The 13070-nt window shown below is 45.3% G+C and overlaps 1 protein-coding gene across 1 annotated transcript in view; it reads left to right on the top strand.

Annotated features, from left to right (window-relative positions):
• Positions 1-13070, top strand: part of abtb2b (ankyrin repeat and BTB (POZ) domain containing 2b) — a 43234-nt gene that overhangs the window by 14698 nt on the left and 15466 nt on the right. The window contains exon 2 of the mRNA XM_035642568.2: positions 12880-13029. Coding sequence (XP_035498461.2) covers positions 12880-13029 — 150 coding nt within the window. The remainder of the gene's footprint in view (positions 1-12879; positions 13030-13070) is intronic.

Raw genomic sequence — 13070 nt, 5'->3', positions numbered from 1 at the left:
AAAAAATACAACGGGATGGAAGGGAAGCGGAGACGGAGAAAGGCTACAGTCTCTCTGGAGGTGATATCTCTCCTTGTCTGTGATCCCTGTCTTTCTTTTTCCATCTGCTGCTTAGAGGAGAGGGCTTCTGTGGGTGGGTGGTCCACAGAGACCAGTGTAACAGTAGCTTGTGATGAAATGCAAAAACACACACACACACACGCACGCCCACACGCACACAATCATGCTCACAGAGACACAGAAACAGACACATTAAAAACTGACGGCGGAGATTAAACCTGTCTAAAGTTGTTGGGACGACCCTATAAAGTATTTCAGTGACACACACTGAGTCAAGCTCGCCTGTAGCACCTGCAAAGGCAACAGCTGGGAACGCACACAGCAACAAACACCCCCCTCAAGGTGCACGAGTAGACACACACACACACACACACACACACACACACACACACACACACACACACACACACACACACACACACACACACACACACGCTCACCTCCCACAACTCTGTTTGTGTTGCTGCCGTGCCTGGGCTGAGGAATGTTTGCCCCCCTGCAGAGGAGAAGCGGCAAACACTCATCGCACCGGGGATGAGAGTTGCTCGCATCATAGTCGCAACACTGTTTGCCTCGTGTTTTTGCAGACGAGACGACGAAGATGAGCGCTGACTCAGTATGGCGGGTACCTGTATGAGCAATTCCAGGGTAAGGTCATACCTATGACCTATCCCACCTGAAGGATATCTGAAATAAAAAAAAAAACAGTTATGATGGATTCACATAAGATGCAGGCATCTCACAGTCAGTAGAAGCACACTGAAGCTTCTGTCCACCAAGCCAGATAAATTAGACCTACATTCCTTATTTTTTATATTCTGAGTTTGCCAAAATAAACTGAAATGCTGAGCAAACACACATTCCCAGGTTGACACAAGGTTGTCCTTCACTCTGTTTAAGATGTTAACACTTACTTTTTTATCCTTTTTGGTTTATTCATTCTTTTTATCGACAGTTTGCTCTCTCTTTCTCCTGCCAAATTGTACAATCAGGTTTAGATATGGTGACATTAAGCACAGTCATCTTTTTCCACAGGAAGAGGAAAAGAGGGGAAAGTGATAGTTTTTGTCCGAGCACACAAACACAACATGAATGGTTCTCTCACTTGAGCATCCTCAACTGCATTGTGTGTGGGTCTGTTAAGGAAAATATGATACAATATGATAAAAGAAACGACATGGCTGAATCAATCAAAAGCAAGAATATCAAAATGTGTGTGTGTGTGTGTGTGTGCGTACTTGTCTAATCACGACATGGACACAATGAAGCTTTGTGTGTCCCATAGTGCTGACCACCACACGGACATAGATGAATGTGAGTGCGTGACTTTGTGTGTGCAAGTGTTGCTTTGTGTGCGCAAAGAGCTGGGGGTCAAGAGGTGACATAACTGCATAAGGGGATGGGACTTTTCATCGGAGGCCCCTTTTTTGAGGTGTGGACACTCCCTCTGTGTTGATTGTGTGTGAGGGGTGTGTACGTGGTGTGTGTGTGTGAGGGTCAGGGGTGAGCTGTAAACCCCCTCCGGTGTCAGATGGGCCATACAGCCCGTTGAATGAGGTGACTGGTCTGGTTAGAGGTAGTTTACTGCCTCCCGCTAAAGAGGTGGACATCTCTGACACGCCCTGCAGGTCCCTGACACACCCAGGTCACGGACACACGGGATATTTAGAGCTGCCATCTCTGCCCTGTCATCACCAAGACCGACACATGGCCGACACATGATTTGTGCATTTGATGACACCTCAGTGCTCGGTGCATACCATTATTCAATTCTGTGCGGTCAAACGGCACTGGGCACGTTTGTCAGCATGTGTGTCTGGGTTTTGGGTGGTCCGTTGATTTATACACACGTTCCGTCTGTGACATTGATTTCCTGATTAATTGCACGTGGCGCGTTTGTCCAATCCAGCCGTCCGGTGTTATGACCGCTGTGCGTCCCACCTCCCAGCATAAAAAATCTCACCTCTCCTCTGTCTTTCACAGTGAGGACAGTTGTTGTCAACAAAAGGCCTGGACAATGGTGGAGTCAGGCAGTGTAAAACGGACCAGCCCCACTCATTACTGCAGACAAAAGAACTGTGGACGTCGTGAAACAAAGCTCTGCTCCATTATGTTTGTGAAATACTGCTGAGGTGTAATGTCCATGACCATGAAATATAACGCATCCTCATCCTCAATATTTATCTTAGCCATGGCAGGTCATGTTGGATGGTTGTTCTTTCTAAATGCACGTTTAAGTGGATCATGGTTGTGAGATTGTTAGTGCAACAATGCTCTACACATAGTCTTGTGTCTATAAAAGGAAGTATTGCCCTCCACTGCTCTCTCCGCTGAGCCGAGTGTGCAAGTTCCTGTCACTTAAAGTTGTTTGTTGCCAGTTATGTAAAGTATCTAAGTGCCTTTACTCAGCAGAGTTCAACTGGTGTTTTTAGCTAAAGTGGTTCCGTTTTATTTCTCTGAATACTTGTACTCCACTCATCGATTTCAGAACGGAAACATTGTCCTATTCATTGTACTACATTAACAGTCGTCATTACTCTGAAGATCAAGATTTCATGCATAAAACATATTCTCTCATGAACTAAGATGCATTTACCGATCAGTATATAAATCAGTGAGCTCCACCTCGACCAACTTCAACATCAAAATACTACTCACACATTTATGCATGAATAATAGCAATTACCCAGCTGACCCCAATATGTCAGAATATAATGTTGATTATACCTTTAAATATGCTCTTGACATTTCAAGTTTATTTTTCTCATAATACTTCTTTAGATTTACTCACTTTTACTCTTACTTACGATTGAGTATTTTTAAATGGTGAGATTGCTAGTAAGATAAGCTGAACTGATGGAAAATGTCTGGAGAATTGGGTCCAGATATTTTCCAGAGTTTGCCTTTCAGGAACATCCGAAGCGAGGGGAGGTGCCTGGGTAGAGCGCCCACTCGCTTGCCCTGAATCTAATGGAGATTTTCCTGCTGTATTCTCACACGGGCTCACGCACGTTTTACCGAAGATTTGACTTGGGCTCAGGCAGGAAAAAGCTACGGAAAACGTCTGGAGCAACATTTGCAGACATTTGCGTTCTCACGTACAGCCCCTCTGGAAAAGTTCAGGAAAATGTCTTCAGTGCACGTCTCTTCGACCACTCCCTGTAGCTTATGCTAGTATTGGCCCCACCTTTTACAGACACACACACACACACACACACACACACACACACACACACACACACACACACACACACACACACACACACACACACACACACACACACACACACACACACACACACACACACACACACACACAGTCATCATGTACAACTCACTTGTATCTTTGTGTGACTGAACGCCAATCAGTTTAGCTGCCCAGAAAGTGGTTTGCCTTTCCCTCTCCCGAGCTTCTTTTCCACTCTGCTGTGTGGAGTCCTAATCGTAATCCATCCACCAACCCCCCCCCCCCTGTTTTTTTTTCTCTCTCCTCCAATTTGACTCACTCTGTTCTGCGCCATGATATTGCCCTCTACCCAGCCCAACCCGGAATGTTAATCAGCAAGAAAGCTGCTTTAGATTTACAAGGGGGAATTTGGTTCAGTTCTTTGAAACTTCAACCTCCTGAGCCCCTCCATCAAAACCGCTTGTACGACTGTGAGAACCATGCTGGGCTAAAAAAAAAGAAGAAGTTTCTATCTGAACAGGGAATGTGGGAAGGATTTGGTTCTGTTGATGTACATCCTTGAGCTTTTGAAAGTGAAGTACCTGTGCCTGGCACTCTGTGTTAATAAATCTCATCTCATTCTCATCTTCAACCGCTTATCCGTGGTCGGGTCGCGGGGGCAGCAGCTTCAGTAGGGGGCCCCAAACTTCCCTTTCCCGGGCCACATTAACCAGGTCTGACTGGGGGATCCCGAGGCGTTCCCAGGCCAGTGTGGAGATATAATCTCTCCACCTAGTCCTGGGTCTACCCCGAGGTCTCTTCCCAGCTGGACGTGTTAATAAATGTCTGGGCCAATGTTCATATGCTCATTTTAGTGTGTAAATGGAGATCGAGGGAAGGAGAGAAGAGTGGCAGAGATGGAACTAGATTAAACGTCACCAGGACACCCACTCCCTCGCTATGAATCTTACAGAGATTTTCCTGTTGTATGGACTCACTCTGACTTTTTCTGTAAATATTACCAGGGGGGCTAGGAAGAAAAGTCAAGAAAATGTCCAGAGCGACAATTGCGGAAATTTGCATTCTACCATAGAGGCCCTCCAGTAAAGTTCAGGGAAATGTCCGGACTTCAGTGCAGGTCTGAAAGCAGCTCAAGAAGGTACAGTCACATACTTGAGGTACATTCACGTACTTGAGTTTACGTTGAGTTTTTGTTGTTAAGTTGAAATGTCTGAAAAACATCTGACTACCACCCAGGTCAGAGTTCATGTTTATTGGGTGGTGGGTGGTTTCAAACACTCAAGTCAGGAGTGTTGTTCATCATTTTGTTCGTGTTAAGAAGTGAGGGATCCACACGGCCACATGGCCAGTGAAACCTTTTCTTGATTTTCCTCCCCTGAACTCAGTCTTGTGTGTGTGTGCGTGTGTGTGTGTGTGTGTGTGTGTGCGTGCGTGAGTGCGTGAGTGCGCACACTCTCTAGAGTTCAGGTTCGGGCCTTGGCTCAATGAGCGTGTTGTCTGCCATCCAAACTGACTGCCCTCTGTTTTCCCTCTCTAGACGGTCGAGCTGAGAGAAAATGAGCTGATCGCACATACAGAGTGGAAGCAATTAGTGCAAACACACACACACTCACGTCCACACACACACACACACACACACACGCACACTTTGTACTCCTCTGCCCAGCCCGCTGCCCATAGTGTTATTTGTCGGAGAGCTGAATAGAGGGGCAGCTTGTTCTAAAAAAAAAAAAAAAAGGAGGTTAACTTTTTCTGGTTAAAAATGGGCAAATAAAACCGCCCAGTCTTTGATCTGTTCCAGCCTATAAGGTCCACTCTTTGAGGATTGTTCTCAAAACCCAAGCACGTGCAACACTGCCATTATATTTTGTTTTTATCTGTCAAGTACCCGGGAGTGTTTTGGATGCTGACATCATCTCCATAGTAAAAGTGGATTCAATTATGAGAGGGCGGGTTTGAGGTTAGATTTTTATGTGGATGTTATTTCCATTGTCCTGTGTCATTACAGCAAACAAAACAAAACCTCCAATATGTACCATATATGGTACCGTGTATTTCAGCCTCGGTTCTGTATAATAAGCCAGTGAAACCTATAAAACTGTGTCGTCTAATAATGGAGCTATACCGTCGCTTCGCTGCACACTATGTGAAGTGGCCCAACATATGGAAACGGAGAATGTTGAATGAGACTAGATAACCACAGGCACCGCAAGTTGGCCTGGAATGTAACGTATAAAACATGATTAGAGAGAGAGGGAAAGAGGGAGAGTAAAGTGGGGGAGGGAATAAGGGGGGGAGAGTTGAAGTCATGTTTAGGATTAGGGTTAGTTGTATAGACGAGCTAATGGCAATATTTTTCAAGGCTGTGGGCAACCAAAGCCAGCCCTCTTGAATCCTACCACTCCTAATTTATCTGTGTGTGTCTGTCATACGCTGCCTTTGAGGACACATTTTAGACTGGGTTAGGGGTAAATCTATGTAACTTTCCCCAAAATGGCGTGTGTGTGTGTGTGTGTGTGTGTGTGTGTGTGTGTGTGTGTGTGTGTGTGTGTGTGTGTGTGTGTGTGTGTGTGTGTGTGTGTGTGTGTGTGTGTGTGTGTGTGTGTGTGTGTGTGTTTGGGGGATGGGGGGGATGTTTATTGCAGGCCACATTTACGGGACCGCAGTCATATTGTTGCACTGTTAAAAGTTAATGTGCATGAGCGTGTGCACCTCAGATTTACTCAAGACCATTTTTATGTGATACAAGATATATTATCCATCCTGCTGAGTTTTCCATACGATCAGGAAATGGCTGGTAGCTCATGGTTGTAGTAGCTGCTTTTATATTTCTTCTGGTTTGCAGTGTAATATTTTAGCGCTGCAAAACTTTCCCTTCGGAGTCTCTGAACACACGCTGCGCTCTCGCTGAAGATCCAGCGTTTCCCGTGTGGAGGTTCCCGATCTAATCTTTGTGGCTTTGCACACTGGGCTTCCTGGCAGACTTCGAACGGCACACCACATACACAAATCTACTTTTCAGCCTGTGGGCAGGAACTAGATTCCAAACTATCCAATCGTAGTTTTAACCCTCGTTCTGTTTGTCCTTCCTAGAAAACGTCTCTACAAGCCAAACATCTGATGTTGATAACGGCAAACGTCTGAGAACAACAGCTCTAAACCCTACATGTTATTCATTCCCATTCACCAAATTTAGAAACTTTCCCCTCTCTCCATCTACACCGAGCTTGTGTCTTGCAGTGATTGATGATTTGTGTGGGTGTTCTCACTCAGTGACTTTAGGGAAGCCCCCCTGTGCACAGCTGATAAAGGCTACTTCCTCTTTTAGCCCCAGCTGAGCGCCAGTTCTGACCCGTGACCCGCCGCAGCCGGGGAGGTCACCAGAGGTGTCGGGGGGACATCGACCAGACCCCACTTCACTTGTCTATCACGCTCTGCGATTTATCAGGCTCTGACGGCCGTGTGTGGGAGAGGGATCGGTAACGTTTGATGCCTTTTTTAAATCGGAAACATTTAGATTTGGCCGCAAATACTCAAGTGAATAGTCGCTTCAGTCTGAACTCAAAGTGCAAGCGTAAGCGGCTCAGGCTCATGAAAGCTTCCCTGTCTGCATTTTGAAAGACGCGCTTATATACATCTATCGGCAACGACATTAAAGCCAGTTACTTGTTTTTATGTTGTGGCAGGTCGGTGAATGCTTACTTGTCAAGTGAATGATTATTTTTCGCCAAAAATACTAATAGACCACTTAAAGCTTCTAAATGCCCCTCTGTCCCTCCAGAGCTGTGTATAGACAAGGATCGTAAGGAGGGTCCTCCAGAGCAAACACATGGGTATTTTTAACCCTGTATGCAGAAACTCTGGTTCATCCATACTATATACCTTTATTCATTTGAAGCCCCTGTTACCCTTTCAAAAATCTCGCCCGCTGCCTCCAACATTGTGGCACGCAACCTCTAAAAACAGGGAGAAGAATGTGGGGTGTGTGGGTGAGGCTGAATGTGTGGAGAGGGAAAAAAAACAGGTGTTTTAGAGCCTTTTTAAATGTGGAAAACAAGAGGCGAGGCCTTTGAGTGAAGGATCACATCTGGCCCACGGATTCCGACTCGCATGAAATGAAGCACGAGCATGTGTGTGTGTGTCTTTTGTTGTGTGAGAGGCCATGCTCTCTGAAGGACAGGGGAGAGCAGGGCGACTGTGGGAGTGATACACACCCAATGACAGCTCCCCTGTCAAACACTATACTATTGTGTGACTGTCCACCCTCCAGCCTCCACTCTGGGACAAGCATGCAGGCTCCTGGCCCAGAATGAGAGCTCCTCTCTGGGTAGTGGCTTTGAAGCCCCCTTGTCTCTGATCTGTCCACCCTGTAATGAATGAAAAGGCTGTTAATGGAGCCAAGGCAGGTGGTCATCTCTCTCTCTAACATGCCCTGTGTGTGTGTGTGTGTGTGTGTGTGTGTGTGTGTGTGTGTGTGTGTGTGTGTGTGTGTGTGTGTGTGTGTGTGTGTGTGTGTGTGTGTGTGTGTGTGTGTGTGTGTGTGTGTGTGTGTGTGTGTGTGTGTGTGTGTGTGTTTCAGTATTTTGTACCGACTGGGAGCAGGCAGCAGGAGCAAAGCTGATCATGTCTTCATGTCTTTCACACTCTCTTTGCGGTAGACAAAACAAATCATTCACGCGCAGACCAATTGGGCTTCAAGAATGTCCCCTCGTCGCGGCCGAGCTGGTGGGAACACAAATAAAACTAAAAGCTTTGAGAGAATATGACGACACAAAGACATTTTAAAAATGCGCTTTATTGTTACATGCTAGGGGTTATATCATCTGACCTGAAGTCACCCAATTGTCCAGTTTTCTCCGGCCTTGGGAAGTACGACTGTCGTTGTGTGTGGATAGTGTCCACTGAGTGAAATGTAATTAACGAGCAGTAAAATGTTCATGATGTTTGTGTTTCTAAACTGATTTGAAAATGGAATTGCAATTCAATGCAATGTTATTGAAGGGAAAACCCAAATATCTTCCACATGTTTGCTGAAGAAGTAGACATGAGAAGCAGTGATATCCTCGAAGGACTAGACCTTTTACGGCTGCAAGCATGTGTGCTAAAAACAACAAACTTGAAGTCATGCAGACATGTGGCATTGGGAGATAACACGAGATATCTCAAGGGCAACGGAGAATGAGGGTTGAGGTATGTAGGAGAAGGCGGTGATGTGTTCAGTTCAACCAGTTTTAAGTCCAAGTTTGGGTTTTTATTGGCACATTTCACTGGCTCTTTATACGTCCGTCATGTCAACAAAAGATTGAAATTTGATTGTCGAAACTTTGCTTTGTTGGTTGTTGCTGGATTCCTCTGCCCTTGTTTCATCAGTGTTGCCAACATCGTGATGAGCGATGGCTTGGCTGAGCATGGAGGAGCTGAAATGGTTTTGAGAGATAGTTTGGATGGGGCCGGGGGCCGCCGCAGGATTTGTGGTTTCGGCAGTGATTTGTAGCCGGGATTCCCACACGACATTTGCAGGGTCAACCTCAGAATTGGAGCCCTAATGGCCGCACAAGAATGAATCCCTTGTGCCACTTGTATTCCCCTGTCTCACCCTCTTCACAGTCTCAGATATTCCTCAGCTCCTCTTCAGCTCTCTCCTTTGCGTGACTCATTCGTCTTCCACCGAAGCCCTGCAGCCTTCAGTCCCCCTCCCCCTCCTCATAACTTCTTCTCTCACCCCCTCCCCTCTGTCTTATCCTCAGACTCTCTCATGGCCAGAGAAAAGTTATGGCTTTAGTGCCAGAGCTGTTGGTGCTCATGATTTTCGTGGTGGTGGTGGGGACAGGCCCTGGTTGGCTTGCCGACTTACACCAGGCCCAAATGACGCAGGCTGGGGTTCAGCGGTGAGGCAAGCCACGGGGTGGGACTGTGGGAACGACTGCGTGTGGTGGTGTGTGGATCTTTGCCACAGCTTCGAAAGAATATCGCAGAATCGATTGAAACCTAAACATTTCCCCAAACATTTCACTTCTGCTCACGGCGTGTGTAGTTTACGCATGCTGAATATAGACTGAAGATTAGAAAACTTCAGAAGGCATCAAGTCGGTGCCTGTTTGATACAACAAAAAAAGTGATGTTCTCTGTGACTTGCCTTTTTAGTTTTCTCCAAAATAGCATTTAACCGTCGCGTTTGAACAACAGAAACAAAAGAGGAGAGCTGTGCTTCAGCAGTTTCTGCATGTATTCTGAACCACTTTAGACTGGTTCATTGCACTGGTTTAAATAGTCTAATAATAGGGTTCTTTTTTCTGATTATGACATCAGTGCGAGGTTCTCGGTTAATTTGTACACCATTGCTCACCTCCGTTGACACGCTTGCGAACAGACCTGCCGACACATTTGTTATTTCGCACAATCTATGGCACTAATGAGACAGTTGTGTCTGAAAATGGCTCTTAGGAGGGATGAGTCTGAAGCAAATGGGAATCAAGCCATTTCTAAATGAGTTTTTTTTTTTACACTACGCGTCTCATACATTAACACCCACACCACTCTGTCAGGGTCATGGTGGCCATGAACCACGGTGGTGTATAAACATTGAAGCGGTTCAGGAGAGTATGCTGAGCATGAAAAACTTAACACAGTGAGATAAGAGGTGTTTCAATTATGCAGCTATCATCATTAAAAATGTTCTGCTATTTCTCCTGTGAAAGGACAATCCAAGGTCTTCAGAGGGTGATGATGGGCGGGGAGAGAGATTCTCACATAGATCCCCTCAATGTCATTTTAGGAAACGACTGACGAGCTGAGAACAAAAAGCAAAAAACCCTTTATCCATCCATTCTAAAATACCTGGAGCAACATTCTTGATATGCACAGACACGAGCTTGTGTGGTTATGTTTGTGATTGTGCGAGCGAACGGGGACGTGTCGAAGCTTGTTTGTGTACAGTCTGACCTGCATGTTCTAGTCTGTGCTGGAGGCAGCTGTTGCATTGTGTCGGAACAGGGAGAGTCAGCACATATTTGAAAAAATCAGATGGAGCAGAGAAAGTTGGAGAAACGTTTTGTGTGACACTGGGTTTCCCTTAGGTAGCAGAACCCTGCCTGTGCGAACGTATCATTAAATATGTCAATATGGTTTTCATTTATGAAGCGCCGCTCCAGAGTGACTTTCTGCTTCTATGCTTGTTTTTAGGAAGCAAACGTATCATGTGCCATGTACCTCTCACTTTGAAAATCCAGCTCTCTGGTATAATATTTCTCTCTCTCTGTCTTTATAAAACATTTGATGAACTGACTGGGTGATGTTTAAATACGGCACATGCAATTGAATACTTAACAGGTCTCATAGCTTTGTGCAGTCCTGTCATCGTTTAGATAGAAACTTGGCTCCTGGTCATTAACGCAGCAGTGTGAGACGAGAAAAAAAACGAGTGCTTTACATAATGCATGAAATCATTTAGAGACACACCATGGAGAAAATATAAATTCAAAGGATGAACATTTCATGAAAGAAAAGAAGAAACACAAAGTGGGTCATGACGATATGAAGTGTCAGGTGATTAATGTGGAGGGTTAACGTTCAGTAAAAAGCAGTGGAGACAATAAATGTTTAAAAACTGAATTTATAGGTAAAGTCTGAGCAAGTTCCAGCTTTAGGCATAATACATGTCTACCGTGAGCACATTTGGGCATATCTCAGACAATTTATAATGCAGATAAATGTCTGTAGGAAAGACGAGTATAGTCTCTGAAAAGATTTATTGGTATCCCACAAGTTTAAAAATATTCTGTCCTTTGCTATTCAGTCAGCTCTTTTTTCTAAAAAGTTTCATCTCCTGTCATGTGGTGCCGAGAAGAGAGAGCAAGATGCCGAGCGTTTCCCCCCCAAACCCCTCGCAGATTCCAATTAGAAGCACGGAAGCACGTGGGAATGTCATTTTCGGGATGGCAGCCCTTCTTTTCCCTTTTGGAAGAGAGGGGAGAGTTTGAGATGAGGACGCTTTTTTTACTCTCTCTCAGGCTTTCTGAGTAATTCACAAACCTGCAATGACAATCTTTTCTTTTTCCATTTCTCCCTCCTATATCCCACATCCATCCTCCACATATTACCCCTGGCTTGGGTGAAATCTCACCTCTTGATCGTGAAGCTCCCGGTGGTGGTTCAAACTTGCCCACCGTGCTGCGAAGGTCTCAGGCCCTCCCTACATCCAGAACACGGTCAAACCGTACACCCCTGTCCGTCCACTACGCGCTACTACTCTTAATCGTGTTCATCTTTATCAACTAGCTGCACAGTAGCTAACGGCACACTCTGGAACACATCTCTCCAGACAATCTGTGTTCTCCCCTATTTTAGCTGCGAAACAGCCATGACAGGGTGACAGCAGTGAAAGAGCAGGAGGACGGATTTGGCTTACGTAAGAGTGATGGTATCTCCTTGTCACGGAGATTAAAAGCACAAATGTTCAATGGCATAATTTGTATGATATCTGTAAGTGATACTCTCTTTAGACAGAATGTGCATTTTATTTTTATTTCCCTCTGACTTGTATTCAGGAACAGTGTTCTGGTTGTGTTGGGCTGGAGGAATCTCCAGAGGGCCCCCTTCGAAGAGGAAATACCACTCATGTCCTAGAGTTACACCACCAAGACAGTGAATGTAGTCAACAGTGATTTCATCAAAGTTATTTACGGAACATTATTCACAGTATATTCTGATTTAAAACTCACTGGTTGATTGGCAAATGCTTCTCTGATTATTTTCCGGCTGTATTCTCACACGGGCTCACTGGGACATTTTCCGGAACCTTTTCCTAGGGGACTGGCAGGGAAAGTTCTGGAAAACGTCCAGAGTAACATTTGCGTTCTCACATACAACCTCCCCGGACAAATGGAGTCCGAACAAATGTCCGGTCTCCAGTCTGAAAGCAGCTTAACTTTTCCCACCAAGAATCACCCTTCCTTACAATCTTTTACTAGATGTGTTGGGTAGAGATTTAATGAAGATGTAACAAATTGCAATTTCCTGTCCTTTCATAACTAGATTTGTTTGTTTCTTCATCTTTGTGTGTGGGTTAGTTTATAAAGAGGACAGAGTAGGGGGCTGCTGTTGATCTCTGACCTCTTCAGAACTCTGTTGATTGATGACATCCTAAGAATGAACCGCCTAACTATCATACATCTACTGCAACCACATTATTTCACTGGTTTAGTTTCACTGGTTCACTGCAGATAGGACATGTTGGCATCAAGGTACAGTGTGTGTTGTTCATGTTGTATTATGCCCATGATATGGAAGCAAAACATCCACAATAACAATTTAATTCTGAACTTGGTCTCGTTTCTCCGAGGCCTCTCGGCTGGAGTCGGATGCAGTGTTTGTTTGCATTAGCCCGGTGTCACTGCATGCTCTGTATGTTTTCCTGAATGTGTTGAGAGCAAGGCTCACGTTCCCTCGTGTGTTTATTCGCCCTCAGCGGTTTCGGATACGTGTTACCAGGATTATAAATACACTGTGTAAATATCACCACTCTAATTGTTTTGGGACTTTCTTCGGTGCAGTGCGAATGGACGTTTGCACGGCTCACAAGTTAATCACATTAATCATAATAATATTCTCTCGTCTCCTCTTTGTCTTTGTAGGTGTTTTGTCTCTTCCGGCCCATTTCAGTCCGTACACGGAGAACCAGCAGACGTCTGTGGACAGCAGGGAGGATGCCTATGCCCAGCTGGAGCTGCGGACACTGGAACAGTCCCTGCTCGCTACCTGTGTGGGCAGCATCTCCGAACTCAGTGAGTACAGAATAGTCCGCTGCCCTGGGTACACTTTGTTA

This window comes from Scophthalmus maximus, chromosome 7 (genome assembly GCF_022379125.1).
Source record: "Scophthalmus maximus strain ysfricsl-2021 chromosome 7, ASM2237912v1, whole genome shotgun sequence".
NCBI lineage: Eukaryota > Metazoa > Chordata > Actinopteri > Pleuronectiformes > Scophthalmidae > Scophthalmus > Scophthalmus maximus.
The sequence above is the reverse complement of the archived record's forward strand: the minus strand, read 5'-3'. Positions and strand labels throughout refer to the sequence as shown.